Raw genomic sequence first — 20,532 nt, 5'->3', positions numbered from 1 at the left:
GTTTGGGGAAAGGTTGCATGTTTGAAAAGCGAGGTAGGCTCCATGACTGCTGGTTTGTAGCTAGTGGGAAAGGAGGAGGAGAGTCCTGCTTATCCTCAATCGCTCCTCTCCTCTTCTTTTTTCCCTTCCCTCTTGTTACGCATCACACTCCTTGATGTCATTCAAGCCATTGTGAGCCCACAGGCCGTTCCCTGGGGAGGGGGCAGCCCATGAGTAAGGAAGGGAGTTGGGCGGTGGAGGGGTGGGGAGCAGTGGTCACACCAACACCTTGAAGTTGGGCTGGGTCTACATGGAGCCCTAGAGATGTCCCGCAGCCTATTCTTCCCAAGTACAAATGAGTAGGATCAGGGGCCTCCCGCCTGAGGTCAGGGAACCAGGCCCTGGAGTGGAACTTGGGGTGGAAAATGGCCTTCTTTGTCAACTGATTCATTCTCCAGAATTCAACTTGTTCTCCGACTCTATGGTGTTTGAAAGCAACTTTATTCAGGTACCCTTGCGTAGCTCAGGGCCAGCTCTCCTTCCCTTCCCAAAACCTATTCCCAGGGGTTAGCAAGAGATAGTGTGGCCTTTGAAAGCCCTGGGGAGGAAAAAGAAGCCACTAAGGCTAGAGAAAACCAGACAGTCTCGGTCCCACGGTCACTTCAGTCTGTGTCTACAGCATCATGGAGCTACCTGCATCAAAGGTAAACCAAAAAAACCCAAACCACTTGCCATCAAGTCAATTCCGACTCATGGTGACACCATGTGTGCAGAGCAGAACTGCACTCCACAGGGTTTTCAAGGCTGTGACCTTTTGGAAAGAGATCGCCAGGCCTTTCTTCTGAGGCACCTGTAGGTGGGTTCAAGCCACCAACCTTTCAGTTGGTAGCTGAGTACTTAATTGATTGCGCTACCCAGGGACTCCTGCACCAAAAGTACAGGTAGGGAATAGAACAATACCTTGTAAAAGAAGAAATCAGATCTTACTCTCCGGGTAGGGTCCATAGGCACCCTTCCTGGGACTAGTCCAAACAGGATGGTTACAGGGAATGAAGGGTGCTACCTGAATCCCTGCTCTGAAATCCAACCTCCACTCTCCGAGACGGTTTGGAAACAGTCTTGTGTAACAGCAGGGCCACTGGGTAAATCAGCCACGCCTAGGTTCTTCCAGCACCCAGAAGAGTGATGACATGACCGGTGGAAGTGAGCATTTGTGGCCTGGAGAAGCATGGAGCCACAGAAAGTGTGACATGGTCATTTTAATACGTATCCAGCCTTACCAGGGTGCTGCCTGCCTCCCTCTAGTGGTCCTGCTTGAACTTCTGAACCTGTGCTCTTTTGCAAAACAAAAAAATGTGCTGTTGAATTGACTCCAATTCGTGGCGACCCCATTGTGTCAGAGTAGAACTGTGCTTCGTAGGGTTTTCAATGGCTAATTTTTAAGAAGTAGATCACCAGGCCTTTCTTCCAAGGCACCTCTGGATGGACCCACACCTCCAACGTTTTGGTGAGCAGATGAGCACTTTAACTGTTTGTACCACCGTCGGACTCTCTATGTTTTATACTGGATATGCATTTCATTCCACAATACGGGCTTTAAGAAATATAATTTTTTTCAAAATTTCCTTTTCTTGACGCACCGTCTGGTTGGACTTGTGGACCATTCTATTACAGTCATTCCTGGGGCTTTCCCTTGCCCCCAGCCCCACCAGGGGCCGTGTACTGGTCCCAATGGCCTCACAAAGTCTAGGACATTGGGGGGATGGCTCTCTGGTCTTGGGAACAGGGAGTCACCCCCTGTAAGTTCCTTACCCTCGTCCCTGTGGTTCCTCAGAGACCATAGCTCCAGTGCTTCTCCGCCAGCCTGGACAGTGAGGGGTGTCTTAACCAAGACTGAGTACCCAGCACCTTGTGTCCCCTCTCTCTGTCCTGCCACAGCCCCTGGGGTGGAGAAAGAGAGCCCAGTGACGACCCAGGCCCTCTCTCATCCTGGAGGAAGCTCCCAAATCTCACTCCAGGAGGGCCATCTGGGCCTTCGCATTCAACAGCTCTTACCTCATTCTCCACCCCGTCTGCAACTTTCTTCGCACAACTTTCCTTCCAGGCCATTAGAAACTGATGCTGGCTTCTCCCCAAGGGTGGGGGAATAAAATTTCAATGCCACTCGGCTCTTTCTTGCTAGTGCATCCATTTACAGTTAGGTAATAGAGAGGACACAAAGACATCTGGCACAGGGTTCCTGTCGCCAGTGAGCTTAGAGGCGATTTGGGGAGCCCTACAGAAAGGATCGCTAATAGGTCATGGCCAGCCCAGTGTGCCACACAGGGACAAGAAGCAGATGCTCCAAACCTGGCACCAGAGTGTAGTCCCCCTTCCCAGCACCTGTATCCTTTCACCCTTGGCTTTTCTTCTCTCTGACTTGTGTATCTGGGGGCTGATTTCCAGGTCACTAAGCCCGGGAAATGGATGAATGTTTCTGGAGGATCTACCACTGTGGTCCTTGGGGTGACCTCCTCGGTGCCCTCCCTGCCACTCCCCAATGTCCTCCTGATGGCCCAGGTCACCTGGCCCCGGGGTCCTTTTTCCACCTGGAGAAAACCTGGGGATGCCCCAGTCATCACCCTCAGCAGGTAAAGAAAGGTTTGAAAGCCGGGAGGAAGAGGATGGGGTGGTTGACAGGTCTGTGCATTGTTTTGCAGCTGAGTTTTAGATAAAAAGGAAGGACAGTGCTCTTTAGTGTATGCGCTATGTAGAATTCATTCATTCAACAAATATTTATTTAGCATCTACTATGTACGGAGCGGAGCCCTGGTGGCGCAGTGGTGGGTGGTTCAAATCCACCAGCTGCTCCTTAGAAACCCTGTGGAGCAGTTCTACTCTGTCCCATAGTGTTGCTATGAGTCGGAATTGATTTAACAGCAGTGGGTTTGGTTTTTTTTGTTTGTTTGTTTTATCTACCCAGCATTGTGCTTAGAGCTGGGGCTATTGCAGGTCACAGTCCTCGTCTGGTGGGGCCTAGTTTTCAAGGATCTTAGCTTCCTTTGTTTACATTTATTGTATCAATACAGTCTAGAGAATTTCCAGAGAAAAGGAGAAGATTGTGAAAGTCAGACTGGATTTCAAGGTATTGAGATTGAGACCAACAACAACAAAAAAAACACCGGAGGTCTAGGAGACAAGGTGGAAACCCTGGTGGTGCAGTGGTTAAGTGCTACTGCTGCTAACAAAAAAGTCAGCAGTTCGAATCCGCCAGGCGCTCCTTGGAAACTCTATGGGGCAGTTCTACTCCGTCCTGTAGAGTCTCTGTGAGTCGGAATCAACTCAGCTGCACTGGGTACTGGGTAGGAGAAAAGGAGGCGGGTAGTCCATCCTTCTCCTGGCCCTTTCAATACAGTGATCTTTGCCAGAAAAGCCCTGAGAGGACAGAAGGAAGCCCAGAAATGGAGTCAGAAAACTGTAGATCCAGCTTCTACTTAATGAGATCTAAACTTGGGCAAATCACTTAGTTTCTCTAAGCCTCAGTTTCACAGTCTGTGAGATGGAATGAATACCTATCCTTCCTTCATCAAAGGATTGTTGTGAGGATTCAGTGAGGTATTATACATCAAATATTAGCCATTGTTATTGATGTAGACAGATTAATAATAATTCAGCCTGTGAGCGTTCTTTCTTGGGGTCTCCCAAGCAGAGAGGGGAGGCTTGTGAGCAGAGTCAGGCTCTAGGTAGGTGCCAACAGAGTTGATTAAAATCCTGGGCTCTGCTATGGATTTCCCAATTGTGTTCAGGATTCTGCCCCTGAAGTACGTGGAGCTACAGATCTGTGACCGGCTTCAGCGCATCCTGAGGGTGAGGACTGTGACTGAAAAGATCTACTACCTGAGGCTCCACGAAAAACACCCTGAGGCCGTGTTTCAGTTCTGGACCCGCTTGGTGAGAATTTTGCAGAAAGGCCTGTCCATCACCACCAAAGACCCCAGGATCCAATTCACTCATTGCCTTGTGCCCAAGGTGTCCAGCAGCTCCACTGAGACAATAGTAAGTGGGCCTCTCCATAATCTTTAGCAGAAACGGTCGATGGGAAGGGAGGTCATATGATACTGTAAAGACCGATGGGTATTAAGGTACAGTGCTGTGGGGGGGAAGAACAAACTTCTTAGTTTTAAGTGTCAGTGATATTCTGAGGGGACAATTCAGTCAACTGGCATCACAAAGTTCATGTTCTGCATCCTTGTGAGGTGATTAGCATCTGGGGTCTTAGAAGCTTACGGGCAGCCATCCAAGATACAACTATTGGTATCTACTAGTTAGGAGCAAAAGAGAAAGAAGGAAATCAAAGTTTCAAAGAAGAAACTAGCCTACAAGGCTAATAGCCTACACAAACCACAGCCTCGTCTACCCTGAGACCAGAAGAACTAGATGGTGCCCAGCTACCACTACTGACCGTTCTGATCAGGGCCACAATAGATGGATGCTGACAGAATGGGAGAAAAACATGGAACAGAACTCAAATTCTTAAAAAGTCCAGATTTAGTGGACCAGTTGAGACTAGAGGACTTCCTGAGATTATCGCCCTGAGATACTCTTTAAATCTTAAAACTATCCCCTGAGATCACCTTTTAGTGAAATAATAGATTGGCACACAAAACAAAGGGTGTTACCCATGAGTACAGTGTTCTATTAAAAAACAATCTATATGAGGACTAATGGACCACAAGTACCACAGTCTCCACCAGACTGAGTCCAGCACAACTAGATGGTGCCCAGCTACCTCCATCAACTATTCTGACAGGGATCACAATAGAAGGTCCCAGACAGAGCTGGGGAAAAATGTAGAACAAAATTCTAACTCACTAAAAAAGACCAGACTTACCAGTCTGACAGAAGCTGTAGAAACCCCAAGAATATGGCCCCCGGACGCTCTTTTAACTTTAGTACCAAATTCACTCCTGAGGTTCACCCTTCATCCAAAGATTAGACAGGCCCATAAAACAAAATGAGACTAAATGGGCACACCAGCTCAGGGGCAAGGACAATAAGGTAGGAAGGGACAGGAAAGCTGGTAATTGGGAACCCAAGGTCGAGAAGGGGAGAGTGTTGACATGTCATAGGGTTGGCAACCAATGTCATGAAAACAATACGTGTATTGTTTAATGAGAAACTAATTTGCTCTGTAAGCCTCATCTAAACCACAATAAATAAATAATAATTTTAAAAAACATCTGTAAGAGACCAAAAGGTCAACAATTATTCTAAAGCAAAGATGAGGGGCACGGAAACTAGAGTCCTGGAAACGGAACAACCAGAACACAATTAAAGAGAAATGTTGACACATTGTGAAAAATGTAGCTAATGTCACTAAACAATTTGTATAGAAATTGTCAAATGGGAATCTAATTTGCTGTGTACACTTGTACCAAAAACACAGTGAAATATTACTAAGAAAAAAAAAAGTCAGTGATATGCACACACCACACTGAGGTCTACAAAACAAACAAACAAACAAACAAACAAAACTGTTGCCCTTGAGTCGGGCCGATAGTGACCCTAGAGGACAGAGAACTGCCTCCTAGGGTTTCTCCAAGGAGCGCCTGGTGGATTCGAACTAGCAGTCGTAGCTCTTAACCACTACACCACCAGGACTTCTGAGGTCTACAAAGTAAAAAGCAAATTCATTTAGCTCTCTTAAAAAGAGTTATGAAGTACTTAGCTCACTTAAAAAACTGTTTTCAGGTTCTTACTGTCTTCTTTTTCAGTACTATTAAAGTAATAACCCTCGCTGAAGAAAATCAGAAAAGCACAGAAAAATCAGCCCCACATCCATCCAGGCAGAAGCAATCACTTTTAACATTTTGGCATATCGCCTTCCAGCCTCTCTTTTTAAATTAATTTTAATTTGCATATTTGAGGACATTAAGTATATAGGCATTTATGAATCCTGCTTTTTCCACTTTATATTTTAAGCATTTTTTTGTCTTTTAAAAGCTCTTTGTAAATCTCATACTACGCAATTGCGTGAATGAATTAAAATGTACATAACCATTCCCCTAATATTAGACATTTAGAGTTGTTTATAATTTGTCCTTATCATAAATAATGCTAACACAAGCATTTATATATATTGTCCACATTTAGCATGGTTTTCTTGCGTCAGATTTTTAGAAATAGAATTAGTAGTTCAAAAGGCATAAACATTTTTAAGGCTCTTGATGCATACTGGCAGATTGCTTGCTGTAAAGGTCATGCCACATTGTACTCTGACTGTTAAAATGAGTATCTGTATAACTACATCCTTACCATAACTGAGTAGTACAAGCTTTTGATAAATGTCCTAATTATGATAGGTAAGAAGTGGCATCTCTTTGATTTCCAATGCATTTGAACATTGTTACATATATATTTACATATAATTTCTTTCTGCATTATCTGTGTTCTTTGACCATTTTTCTATTGGCATTCTTAGGTTTTCCTAAATTGATTTGTAAAGTAAAGCTCTTGTACATCAAGAGCATAAATCTTTATTGCAATTTTCTTGCAAACATTTTCCCAAGAATTTGCTTTCGCCTTCAGTTTATCTAAAGGAGCCCTGGTGGCACAGCGGTTAAGTACCCCGGCTGCTAACCAAAGAGTTGGCGGTTCCAACCCACCAGCTGCACCGAGGGAGAGGGATGTGGCAGTCTGCTTCCGTAAACGTTACTGCCGGGAGCTGAATGGGGGAAGTTCTATTCTGTCCGATAGGGTCGCTATGAGTCAGAATCAACTCAGTGGCAACGGGTTTGGGTTTCAGCTTATCTAAGGCATTTTTTTTTTTAACTTTTATTAAGCTTCAAGTGAACGTTTACAAATCCAATCAGTCTGTCACATATAAGTTTACATACATCTTACTCCGTACTCCCACTTGCTCTCCCCCTCTTGAGTCAGCCCTTTCAGTCTCTTCTTTTGTGACGATTTTGCCGGCTTCCCTCTCTCTCTATCCTCCCATCCCCCCCTCCAGACAAGAGTTGCCAACACAATCTCAAGTGTCCACCTGATATAATTAGCTCACTCTTCATCAGCGTCTCTCTCCCACCCGCTGACCAGTCCCTTTCATGTCTGATGAGTTGTCTTCGGGGATGGTTCCTGTCCTGTGCCAACAGAAGGTCTGGGGACCATGGCCGCCGGGATTCCTCTAGTCTCAGTCAGACCATTAAGTCTGGTCTTTTTATGAGAATTTGGGGTCTGCATCCCACTGATCTCCTGCTCCCTCAGGGGTCCTCTGCTGTGCTCCCTATCAGGGCAGTCATCTATTGTGGCCAGGCACCAACTAGTTCTTCTGGTCTCAGGATGATGTAGGTCTCTGGTTCATGTGGCCCTTTCTGTCTCTTGGGCTCTTAGTTGTCGTGTGGCCTTGGTGTTCTTCATTTTCCTTTGCTCCAGGTGGGTTGAGACCAATTGCTGTATCTTAGATGGCCGCTTGTTAGCATTTAAGACCCCAGATGCCACATTTCAAAGTGGGATGCAGAATGATTTCATAATAGAATTATTTTGCCAATTGACTTAGAAGTCCCTGCAAACCATGTTCCCCAGACCCCCGCCCTTGCTCCGCTGACCTTTGAAGCATTCATTTTATCCCGGAAACTTCTTTGCTTTTGGTCCAGTCCATTTGAGCTGACCTTCCATGTATTGAGTGTTGTCTTTCCCTTCACCTAAAGCAGTTCTTATCTACTGATTAATCAATAAAAAACCCTCTCCCATCCTCCCTCCCTCCCCACCTCATAACCACAAAAGTATGTGTTCTTCTCAGGTTTACTATTTCTCAAGATCTTGTAATAGTGGTCTTATACAATATTTGACCTTTTGCCTCTGACTAATTTCGCTCAGCATAATGCCTTCCAGGTTCCTCCATGTTATGAAATGTTTCAGAGATTCGTCACTGTTCTTTATCGATGCGTAGTATTCCATTGTGTGAATATACCACAATTTATTTACCCATTCATCCGTTGATGGACACCTTGGTTGCTTCCAACTTTTTGCTATTGTAAACAGAGCTGCAATAAACATGGGTGTGCATATATCTGTTTGTGTGAAGGCTCTTGTATCTCTAGGGTATATTCCGAGGAGTGGGATTTCTGGGTTGTATGGTAGTTCTATTTCTAACTGCTTAAGATAACGCCAGATGGATTTCCAAAGTGGTTGTACCAATTTACATTCCCACCAGCAGTGTATAAGTAAGGCATTTTTTGATGCATAGAAAGCCTTCCCAGGCCTTGCTCAGTGTAGAAGACAGAAAGGAAGAGCTTGATAGACTGGGTTACCTAAAACCTTCAGATTTCAAAATCTAAACATGTCCATCCTTTCATTTAAGTTACATGTTTTAGTTATGTTACAACCAACTTTTAAAGTCTGATACATTGATTAACCACTATTTCACAGCTCAGCTGCTCTGATTCTTAATGTTCAGCTCTTGTACTCTGGACAGAGTAGCCCCAGCAGCCCGTTACACAGAGGATGTCATCCTGCCAGGGGCCCTGTTTTTGGTCTGATGATTCTGGGGCTTAATGCGTAAGGAACAGGTTCCCAGGGCTAGGCTATGAAATCCAGTGTCTTAGTTACCTAGTGTTGCTGTAACACAAATATCATAAGTGGGTGGCTTTAAAGAACAGAAATTTATTTTCTCACAGCTCTGGAGGCTAGAAGTCCAAATCAGGTCTCAGCAATGTGGATTCCTTTCTTGTCAGTAAACCAGGGTGTTCCTTGGTTCCTTGGCATGCCTTGACTTGTAGATGATCCTCGCATGGTGTCTATCTTCCTCCTTGTCTGTGTTTCTGAGTCTGTTCTGGTCTTTTGCATAACTGAGACGTTATTGGGTTTAGGACCCACCCTACACTGGTGTGACCTCATTAACATAGCAAAAGAAAACCCCTATTTTCAAACAGGATTACATCCACAGGTACAAAACCAAAATCAGTTGCCGTCAAGTCAATTCCAACTCATGGAGACCCCATGTGTTGTAGTGTAGAACTGCACTTCATAGGGCTTTCAAGGTTATGACCTTTCAGAAGCAGATTTCTAGGGTTTTCTTCTGAGGCACCTCTGGCTGGGTTCAAACCACCAACTTTTCAGGTAGTTGAGCACTTAGCCATCTGTGCCCACCCAGGGACTTCCATTTCCAAACAAAACCATATTTCCAGGCAGGATCACATCCACAGGTACAACGGCCAGGAATTCAAAGCATATGGGGTGGGGGGTGGGGTGGGGAAGAAGGGGGCGATGGCAATTCAGTCCATAACACCCAGGTGTGATCCCAAGAATCCCTTCAAGGTTCTGCTCCTGGGAGGCCAAGAAGCGTGAGTGAGCCAACCTGGTAACCTGACTCTGAATTTCTCCATACAGCCTGAAAACAGCCTCCTGTCATCATCCCAGCCCAGTGAAAACCTCAGGCTGCTGACAGCAGAACAGACCAGCGGAAGTTCATTGCACCTCTCAGAACAGTCCCAGCTCCCAGCAGCCATGTGTGTACTATAAGCACCCCTTCCCACAGCATAGATTTTTTTTTAATGGTTTATCCTTTCTTTTTTGTTGCCGCTATTTATTTTTGTATTTAGGAAAGTTTGTACAAATGGTTACCTTTATACTAATACCTCTATATACTACCCATACCAACCTGTTGCCATCAAGTCGATTCCAACTCATAGTGGCCTCATAGGATTTCCAAGGCTGTAAATCACTATGGAAGCAGACCACCACATCTTTCTCCCATGGAGTGGCTGGTGGCTTTGAGCCAGCGACTTTTCGGCAGCAGTCAAGCACTTTAACCACTGTACCACCAAGATTCCTTTAAGTAAAGATTACAGCCTTGGAAACACTATGGGGCAGTTCTACTCTGTCCTGTAAGGTTGCTATGAGTCAGAATTGACTATACTGCAATGAGTTTGTTTTTTTGTTTGTTTGTTTATAAGTGACTTGGTCTTTTTGCCTGAATAGCCAAAGGAGTTTTCTGTTTCCCTCTCCTTTTTCCCTTAAAGTACAGTAGTTTCACTAGTATATGCCTCAGCATTGGTCATTTTTTCCCAGGTACATGGCGTGCCCTTACATGTGGCTTCACGCCTCTCTCTAACTCTTTTTTTGTCCAAGATACTTTTCTTGAATTAAATTTTTGAATTTTTCTTGTTTGTTGTTGTCATTGTATGCCATCGAGTCAAATTCTTCTTTGGATACTCTTATTATTTGTATGTTGGATCATCTTTGCCTGTCTACTTTACCTGTCGCTTTCTCTTTTTTGTATTTTTTAAACTCTTGTCCTTTTAATCTTCTACTTCCCGTAAGGCATTGTGTGTTGTGCTTGTTTTCTCTTGTGTTCTTTCTAGTTTAGACTTCATTTTAGTAAAAATTTTGATCTCTTAACAACTTCTAATTATTTTCTCAGTTCTATCACTTCATTTATAAATCTTTTAAATTCTAATTTATGTTGTTCTTTGGTATCTTTTATCATTTTCTTAATTTCTTTTAGCCTATTTTGAAATGCCGGGTTGTAGTTTTCATTATCTTCCTTGTGTGCTTTCATTGTAAGAATTTATTATGTTCCATATTTTCTTTCTTTCTTACAAAACTTTGTACGTGATTTGATTGTGATCTTTTTCTGACCCTAATTTTCACTGAACTAGGTTTCCCTCAACTTTTGGGAAGAAGGGATGGGTCAGGCTAGCTTTTCTAGCTTAGCTCTAGCGCTCCCTCTAGCGTTGTTTTTGTAAAGTGTTTATGGCTTTATACTTTCTGAGATTCCTAGCTGTATTTCCCTTGCCAATTTCTCTTTGCTTCTATTGTCCCTCTCCTGCTCAATTTGAATTCCCTTCCAGTGATTTTTCCTTAGTGTAAGGCTTTGTCCTGCCAGGGAGTTTCTGGCAGGTTTTCAGAGTTCATAAAACACACACTGACCCAGATCCTTCAGACTTTTCCAAGAACCCCTTGCTGTCACCTCAGAGTTTCTGTTGCTTTTCTCAAGTTGGCCTGCCGAACTTCCATTGGCTGGCTGTTGTAGATTTAGGAGTTCTCCTCTTTAGTTCTGCACAAAGATGTGTTTAATGCTCACCACCAATTCTTATAGTGCTGTTTATCCAGTTATTTTGGTTATTTGAAGCTCTTGCTTTAACAGATTCCTCAGGAATAATATTTGGCTGAATTCTACTCTTTTGCTTCTATCTGCTTCTTCTCACACAGATACTGATGCTTATGGGTCTTGTAGGTATTTGTTTATAGCTGTAATTTTTGATCATGAGCTTATTTCAAACAGGTCTTCATCTGTGGAACTCAAGCTAGCCTGATTTGAGGTGGGTAACCCCACAGAACCATTTTAGGTTTGCTTCTGTCAAATGCTTCAGGGATGTTACTAGCTCAGGAGAAATTATTTATATTAGTTTCTTAGCTTGGGAGTTTGAGGACCATGTGTAAATTCAGACCTCAAACCACCATGAGGACAAGCCCAAAGATAAGAATTTTTTAGAGAGACTCTCCTTAGAACCCAGGGCCTAGGCAGATACAGATGAGCTTCCTTGTGGCACTGGATGGATTTCTTTCTGGTGTACTTTTTTTACTGAGGGTGTAGCTTTGAAGTCCTGAATGCATGCAAATATCTCAGTCAATTCCCCACCTAGCTCAGACTGAAGACTTTACCTCCTTTCTCATGTGGCTGTGAAAACCCAAGCCCTAGGTTACCAAGACTGGCAAGTCCCTCAGAGCAGCCCCAGCTTCAGCTCACACTCACTTCTATGGTCTCTACGTTACTCTTAATTTTGGGCCCTTCAGAGTTTCCTTTGCTTTTTGTGAGCTCAGCAATGCATTTGAAATTACGTCTTTTATATTTGACCTAGCATTCCTAAGTGTTTTGTAGCAAGGAGGTTTTTAGATTGTTCAGCCATATTGCCAGTCTCTAGCTCAATATGCTAAAATTATTTTCACTTAAAAAAAAAAAAAAAAAAACCCTTACTGCATTTATCTCTGAATAGTAACAGTGTGAGTGATATTTTCTTTTTGGTGTTTTTGATATTTTCTTTTAAATATAAACATGTGTCCCATTTGTAATCAGAATTTTTTGTTTTTAGCCCCACTGTTGTTGTTGTTATTTTGTTTTGTTTTTAGACACACTAAGTGATTGTGACTTTTTTTTAAAGCTGTTATTATTTTAGAGAACTGGTTTAAGATTTTCTTTCTACTTAGACTGGCAGGTTATATGGGTACCAGGCAGATTCCAGGGGACTCAGATTTTGCTTTTGAGTCATAGTTCATTAGGCTCTCAATGTATAAAAGCAATGCTTAAGGTTTGGAGAGGTGTCTGTTCCATACACATCAGCAGAGCCAGCCTCTTTCCTCCTTGGCTTTCTCCTCTCAAGGCATCTTAGAATTATCATACCTTATGTTCTTTAAGTAAGTATCATCACTGCCCATCATTTCCATATTCACATCCAAGGCACTCCTGATGGTAAAGACTAGAAAACAGCTTTTTAAATTACATTTTTAACAATGTTTTATTTTTCTTCTGTTGCTTTCAATGACTCTGAAATCCCCGGGCTCCAACAGCAACACCAACATGACCATTGAAATGGACAATTTCAACAGCAATGACAAGACACCCTCCCCGGTGGTGACTCCAGTCACTTCGAACATACCCATGAGAGCCACCTTGAGCCACAGCCTCTGGGAACAAGAGAACTCGAATGAGCACTTCTTTGAGGCACCTGTAGCCAGTTCCCTAGGAGAGAACTTCTGGGGACCCTGAGACCCAGCTAAACCAGAGTGACCTTCCCTTGGCTTCAGTGCATATGCTACAGTCTTTCATTGCTCTTTCCCATTGTGGGCCAAATGACCTGGGAGAGGCAAGATGGTGTTTATAACAAGGTGCTTCTGTACTTCTACCAATAAACCTCCTAGTGAGCCCATCCATCATTGTAGTAGGTTATGCTGTAGGGAGGTTTGAGGCTGAGTGAAGAGCGGTTAGGAGAAGGAACTCACTCTTTGGGAAAATAAGTTTTAAAAAAAGTGCTCAATTGAAACCCCAAAGCAGCCAAACAAAACCAAGAAATCCGGTCCAGTGGGAAGGACTGTTTTCCTGTTTCCAAGGGGAGGGAGGGTACCCAAGAAAACAGAGGCAGGGTTGCTATAAGCCCAAAAATAGTGAGACCAAGTAGGAGGTACCTTTGTGTTACCCTATTTGTCTTAAGCAAGAAGTAGAACCTTCACCTCCCCACTCCATGTATTAGTGTAGAAGCTATGAAGGCTTACTATGGGTCATACAAACTTTGGTTGCTAATGATGACTTCTGCTAAGCAAGATAGTGACCACCCTGCCGCCAGGAGTCCTGATTGATTTGACTGTTCCTACCCAGAGCCTAACAGAAGCAAACTGGAAGACATGGTGTCTGTGTGTACTGGGGGTGGTGATGGGGATGGGAACTTTGGGCAGCCTCTAGACAAACAGAGAATGTTTACTTGGAAAATAGCACCACAATTTTTTTTTTTGTACTTTAGATGAAGGTTTATAGAACAAACTAGTTTCTCATTAAACAGCCAGTACACACATTGTTCTATGGCATTAGTTAACAACCCCACGGCATGTCAACACTCTCCCGTCTCAACCGTGGGCTCCCTTTTACCAGCTTTCCTGTTTCCTCCTGCCTCCTAGTCCCTGTCCCTGGGCTGGCGTGCCCCTTTAGTCTTATTTTGTTTTATGGGCCTGTCCAATCTTTAGTTGAAGTGTGAACCTCAGGAATGACTTCATTACTGAACTGAAAGGCTGTCCGGGGGCCATACTCTCAGGGTTTCTCCAGTCTCTGTGAGGCCAGCAAGTCTGGTCTTTCTTTCTGAGTTAGAATTTTGTTCTACATTTTTCTTCAGCTCTGTCCAGGACCCTCTAATGTGATCCTTGTCAGAACAGTCAGTGGTGGTAGCCGCACACCATCTAGTTGTACTGGACTCAGTCTGGTGGAGGCTGTGGTAGATGTGGTCCATTAGTCCTTTGGACTAATCTTTCCCTTGTGTCTTTAGGTTTCTTCATTATTCCTTGCTCCCAAAGGGATGAGACCAGTGGAGTGTCTTAGATAGCCGCTCACAGGCTTTCAAGACCCCAGACACTACTCACCAAAGTAGAATGTAGAACATTTTCTTTATAAACTATGTTATGCCAATTGAGCTAGATGTTCCCTGAGACCATGATCCCCACAGCCCTCAGCCCAGCAATTCAGTCCCTCGGGGAGTTTGGATGTGTCTGTGGAGCTACCATAACCTTGCCTTGTACAGGTTGTGCTGGCTTCCCCCAGTATTGAGCACCACAATATTCAACAAGTTTTTATTGAGTGCCTGTTGGGTGCCAGACACCATGCTAATATCAGTTATAATAGAGAGAGCAAGACAGAGAGACACTTTACCTGTTTTAGGGAGGGTTTGGGAAAAATACCGTTAGGGGTTGATTTGTGTCCCCACAAAAGATACGTTGAAGTCCTAATCCCCAGAACCTGTGAATGTGGCTGTCATGGATTGAATTATGTCCCCCCCAAAAATGTGTGTATCAACTTGGTTAGGCCATGATTCCCGGTACTATATGATTGTCCTCCATTTTGTGATTGTAATTTTATGTTGAGAGGATTAGGGTGGAATTGTAACACCACCCTCATTCAGGTCACCTCCCTGATCCAAGGTAAAGGAAGTTTCCCTGGGCTGTGTGGCCCGCAACACCTTTTATCTCTCAAGAGATAAAAGGAAAAGGAAGCAAGCAGAGAGTGGGGGACCTCATACCACCAAGAAAGCAGCACCAGGAACAGAGCATGTCCTCTGGACCTAGGGCCCCTGCGCCTGAGAAGCTCTTTGACTAGGAGAAGATTGAGGACAAGGACCTTCCTCCAGAGCCGACAAAGAAAGAAAGCCTTCCTCTGGAGCTGATACCCTGAATTTGGACTTGTAACCTACTAGACTGTGAGACAATAAATTTCTCTTTGTTAAAGACATCCACCGTGGTATTGCTGTTATGGCAGCACTAGATGACTAAGACAGTGACCTTATTTGGAAATACGGTCTTTGCAAGTGTAATCAAGTTAAGATGAGGTCATTAGGGTAGGCCCTAATCCAATATGACTGGTGTCCTTATAAGGGGAGGAGAAGAAACACAGACTGAGACACACAGGGAGAACACCATGTGATGACCGAGGCAGAGATTGTAGTAATTTGTCTACGAGCCAAGGAACGCCAAGGATTGCTGGCAACATCAGAAACTAAAAGCAAAAGCATGGAACAGATTCTCCCCTGGAACCTTCAGAGGGAGCATGACCCTGCTGACACCTTGATTTCAGGCTTCTGGCCTCCAGAACTGTGAGAGAATAAATTTCTGTTGCCCCAAACCACCTAGTTTGTGGTAATTTGTTATGGCAGCCCTAGGAAGCTCATACTAATACAACGCCCTATTTTGAAGACATAGGAAGGACACGAAGGTTGAGGAGAGGTTGAATCTTTCGGTCTGCAATTAGGAGCTGGAGGGCCTACTCTCCTCTAGTTGACACATTGTGGGATGGGAAGAAGGAATGTGACTGACTTCCCCTGTGCACACTCAGGTGGGCTGAGCAGGCAATTCCAGCTCTGTTGGGTTGCATAACACATTTGAGCTGAGAGGATGCCTAGTGTTTGTGGGTTTCTTACTGCCTCCAGTAAAAATAAAAACAAAACAAACTTCCTTTTGCCATATTAAAATCCAACTGAGAGTTGTAGGTAATAGTGAGGGAGATTTAGAAGGTGAACTTGGACTAATGCAAAGGCAGACCACACTTCTCAATTCATGCCTGTCCTCCAACTATCATTATTAATTGGGTACCCATTCACTCTAAAGTGTTCCTGTCCCTTCTCACCCACTAGGATGGGTATTATCAGAAAAACGCAAAATAACAAGGGTTAGTGGAGATGTGGAGAAATTGGAATTATTGGCGGGAATGTAAAATGGTGGTTTAGTAGTAGAACTCTCGCCTTCCATGAGGGAGACCTGGGTTGGATTCCCGGTCAATGCATCTCACGCACAGCCACCAACTATCTGTTCATGGAGGCTTGTGCGTTGCCATGATGCTGAACGTGTGTCAGTGGAGCTTCCAGACTAAGACAAACTAGGAGGAAAGGGCTAGAGATCTGCTTCCAAAAAATTAGTCAAAGAAAACCCTATGTATCACGAAGGTCTGACCCCCTTGTGCATGGAGTTGCCATGAGTTGGGGGCCTACTCGACGGCAGTTAACAACAACAACAATATGAATAGAGGCAGGAGCTTTGGGCATGTTGTGCTTCTCAAAGTCCAGCAAGCAGTGGGGCGATAGCCTCTGGTCCTCTTCCCCCAGCGTCAGCCCCAGCCTGCTCATTTCTCTCTGCTGTCATCAGTGAGAACTTTTGTTGCAGTCTCAGCCCAGCCTAGTTTCCAGGCAATCCACTCAAGGGCAATGTGTACCTGTGTGTTTCAGCCTTTAGCAGGTATGGTCTGGGATGAACCATATTCCTGTGGGTGACACCGAGATGTCCTGACCTTCCCTGCCTTTCACCAGGTTGACTCAGTTTCTACTGGAGTTTGAGAACTTCGGTTCCTGCCTATTCCCCTCTCTGGTTCCCTTAGCCTCCAGCTGGCATCGAGAGCCCCCAAGAGTCTTCCAATAAATTCCCTTTGGCTTAAGCTGGTCACTTTCTGTGCTTACCACCGCATAACCATGAAGTTTAATTGATGTGGGGCTATTACCAGAAAAGTGGATGCTGTGTATACAAACGTACCAACCATCTGTGTGTTTATTCATTTTCTTATCTTCCAGACCTGGCAAAGTCCCTGGTTCCTACTGGACACTCAATTAAAAGTTGTTAACTAAGTCTATTTCTGTCATAGCCAGCCTTGGCTGCCCATGTGGTGCCTCACCCCAAATAAGGGAAGAAACTACAGCCTTTGCAGAACAGCCTCATCACCTAAATTGATTTCCCAGAGACTATTTCTTAGATGAACAGAGTACCGCATACAGGATGGTTAAAGTTTTTAATGGCCAATAAACACAACCATTTCAAAGAGAAAAGAAACAGAACATTGTTTTCCAGTGCCAATTAAGGCTCACCAGGACATGACACTTGCAGAAATAACCCCCAAAATAACATAAAAGGCATTTTAAAGCTAACAAAAGGAAATTCGGAGAAGGGAAAAGAGAAAATGTCTTCAAGGACTAATACCAAGATGGGCCCATTTAAAATGTGATGGAAATGAGACTAACGTTTCACAACTGCCCTTGTAAGTCTTAAGTAATAAGCAGCTGGTCAATTAAGACTCTGTTGGTGTTGATGAGAAGGCAGGTTAGGGGAACAGAGACTCTGGGAAATGGAATAAGTAGAGTTACGTGGCTCCGACCTGCATCCTGGGGCTACCAACGGTTCCCAAAGAGCTCTTAGCACCACGAAAAAATCGATTTAGAAATCATCAAAAAGCCACATGAGGTCAGTGTCGAGAAATCCAAGGCCATGGCTTCGAAAGAGGAAACAATCACCGAGAATGGTAATGCTTCCTAATTTAAAGGGAACATTTAAGGTTATTAAGGTGGAGGCCACTTACAGGAACTATAACTTGAAACAATCAGAAATATAAGCTAGAGCTGTTCTGAGAAGGAGCAGTTCTCCCATTCCTGCTTGACTTAGAATAAATCAGTTCAATTTCTCCATTGGGTATCTGGATAAATTTTATTAAAGTAACACTAAAAGTCTTAATGATGCCCACACAAAACATGCTTGTCGATTTTAATAATTGCAGAAGTGACAGAAACATACCATGTGCACAGGAAATGCAAAGAAATAGTCATAGATGGTTTCTTTTAAATTGGTTTTATAGCCCCATCAAGTCTCCAATTAAGCACATTGTCTGGCACAAAGAAGGAAAGGAATTTCTGAAATACCCATTCCTGCCTTCATTCAATCAAGGGCCATATCTAGAAGGGCAAGAAGCAGTGGCAGATTAACCAGCAAGCATGGTACGTACGGGCTAACAGTAAGCAAGGTAAGCACGGGCTTAATTGAGTTTGCTTACTAATCTGTAGTGCACAGTTTCACGTGGTTTTCAAAGACGTGGTGAAACCCATGTGAAATTGTGCACTACAGATTAGGAAGTAAACACAAGTAAGCCCCTGGGTACCTTGCTTATTGGGTAATCCATCCCTGGAGAATGCGGCAACTAGTGATATGGGCTTGTCTCTCTCTCACACACACGCACTCACGCAGGACATTCCATCTGTAAATGTTTTGCACTCGTAAAGTGTCTCCAAACCTACAATCTAATGCAATCCTCATAATTGTCTGAAATAGCTGTTATTATTGTCCACACTTCACAAATGAGAAAGTACCGCCCAAAACAGTGTAAGTGATTCACAAATCCTGGGTGGTGGAAATGGCTAAGTGCTTGACTGCTAGCGGAAAGACTGTCCTTTCAAATGTACCCAGAGGCACCTCAGAAGACAGGCCTGGCGATCGCTTCCAAAATGTGAAAACCCTATGGAGCAGTTCTACTCTGCCCATAAGGGGTTGCCAGGAGTTGAAACTGACTCGAAGGCAACTAATAACATGAGTATGGGGGGTGGGAGGCATTGGTGGTTCAGTGGTGGAATTCTCACCTTCCATTCGGTCGACCCAGGTTCGATTCCAAAAAAATCCACCAATTAAAAAACCCAGTGGATCCTATGGATCAGAACAGTATGACCATGGAGTTGGTGTAGGACCGTCGTGCATGGGTGGCCACGAGTTCAAGGCAGCTAACAACAACATGAACATAGATAGGCAGGGGCTTTGGGCAGCTTGCGTCTCTCAAACTCCACAGGGCAGTGGGACAATGGCCTCTGGTCCTCTTCTTCCAGCATCAGCCACCAGATGGCCCATTCCTTTCAGCTGTCATCGCTGAGATCTTTTGTTGCAGGCTCAGAAAATTCAGATAATATGAGATTGGCTGTTGTTTCCCACCCCCTACCAAACCCCCTTCTTAGTAGGGACTCACCTGAGGCATGGGGGTTTGGAGGGGAAAGGCAGGCAACTAATCTTGGAAGTTGGGGACCGCTCCTCTGGGTTTAGTATATTCCCCAGATCAGGCTGAGGAAATGGGCCCCCAGTAACCAGAAGTTCCTGGAATCACTGCCGCTGTCCTGGAAATCACAAAGAGCCACAGGACCCAAAATCTAAATGCCACTGAGTGGATAACTTCCACCAGGTGGCACCACACACCACGGCTGAGACCCAAATGGATTGGATCTGCACCTCCTGACCGCTTAGCTGAGCAGGCTAACCTCAGGCAATTCATTAACTTTACAATAATGCCATCTCCCTTATTACCCAACAGAGTATTTTGGACTCCATCTAGTAATCTGTCGTGGGGTTTTACGGTTTTTAGAGCGGCCAATTCCATATACCTTTACAGTTGCATTCTGGGTACAAGCATCTGATTATATTTCTTTATCACTTCTAGTATTTCTAGTGGGATCATGCAAGTGCATTTACACAATGGAATATATATGTTTTACTATAAATTTTTTTGTTTGTATTACAACTGGGCAGCATATTGATTTTAAAAAATTATATGTATAATAGATGATATCCACTATGAACTTTAATTTCAGGGTGGTGAAGTGATGTTACAAAGTGTTCGTCATGAACAGGGGACTTGAGTTTGATAGGGTTGAGAACTCCCATGTTGCAGCGCTGACTTTGTCCTTAACACTTTTCTCTTGGCTTTGGAGACCCTATAACAGAGAGCCTCTTTTTAGCTTCCTTTGCTACCTCCACCTCCTAGTCCCACCTCGTACAGGGCTGTTCTTCTAGGCTCCTTTGCTCTTCTCTCACCTTCTTCTTGGCTCTCAGGGCAACAAGTCCCTGTCAGCATCAGTTGCTTTCCAGTACAATCCCAGCCATGCTATCACTGGCTCTCCAGAGTCCATCCGGCCCCACCCCAGCCAGCTACAGTCTGCCTCGTCCATTCTCACCCCCCACTTGGTCCTCATCTCCAATCTCTTATGGACCATCTGTCCAGGTGAGAGTTCTTGCCTACATTCCTCTCCTGTTTACAGGATCAAGTTCCAATACCTCTCATGATCTAGCCTCCCGCTCCAGCCAGCTGAGCCCCTGCCATAGTCCTGCCTTATCTACAGGGCTGGCAAGTGCAAAATCTGTAGGTTAGACAAAAAGCCGGGGACTCTTGCAGTTGTGTGTCCCCATATCCATAGGTCAGGTGATAGGAAGAGAGTGAAGAAGTTCTGGCAAGATGTCTATTTATAGTCTGGAAGAAGAACACACCCTAAGAAAAACTCTATTCTTGCTCTTAAGGCCTTCAACTAAATGGATGAGGCCCATCCATTTACAGAGCATAATCTACTTAAGGCCAACTGATTTCATCATATGTAACTACTTCATCTTCAGCATCTAAACAGGTGTTTGACCAAACAACTGGGCACCATAGCCTAGCCCAGTTGACATGTAAAATTAACCATCACATCAGGCCATGTCCAAATTGTCTGTTCTCCCAACCCCTTGGTCAAAACATAACCTCTTTCCTTGTTAGGC

At 44.2% G+C, this 20,532-nt stretch overlaps 1 protein-coding gene across 1 annotated transcript; it reads left to right on the top strand.

The window, feature by feature from the left end:
- Positions 1–334: 334 nt before the first annotated feature.
- GARIN1A (golgi associated RAB2 interactor 1A) lies at positions 335–12,727 on the top strand. Its single transcript, XM_049894019.1, has 5 exons — positions 335–487; positions 2,425–2,609; positions 3,765–4,014; positions 9,349–9,467; positions 12,529–12,727. Exons 1-5 carry the CDS (start codon positions 335–337, stop codon positions 12,725–12,727), a joined length of 906 nt encoding a protein of 301 aa, XP_049749976.1.
- The last annotated feature ends 7,805 nt before the right edge of the window (positions 12,728–20,532 follow it).

Source organism: Elephas maximus, chromosome 8, assembly GCF_024166365.1.
Source record: "Elephas maximus indicus isolate mEleMax1 chromosome 8, mEleMax1 primary haplotype, whole genome shotgun sequence".
Classification (NCBI taxonomy): domain Eukaryota; kingdom Metazoa; phylum Chordata; class Mammalia; order Proboscidea; family Elephantidae; genus Elephas; species Elephas maximus.
The sequence above is the reverse complement of the archived record's forward strand: the minus strand, read 5'-3'. Positions and strand labels throughout refer to the sequence as shown.

Excerpts from the sequence above, each read along its gene's own strand:
- GARIN1A (XM_049894019.1), top strand. The coding sequence starts at position 335 with ATGAGTAGGATCAGGGGCCTCCCGCCTGAGGTCAGGGAACCAGGCCCT. Across the intron at positions 2,610-3,764 it reads CCAGTCATCACCCTCAGCAG|GATTCTGCCCCTGAAGTACG; the intron begins GTAAAGAAAGGT and ends AATTGTGTTCAG. Across the intron at positions 9,468-12,528 it reads TCCCAGCTCCCAGCAGCCAT|CAACACCAACATGACCATTG; the intron begins GTGTGTACTATA and ends GGGCTCCAACAG.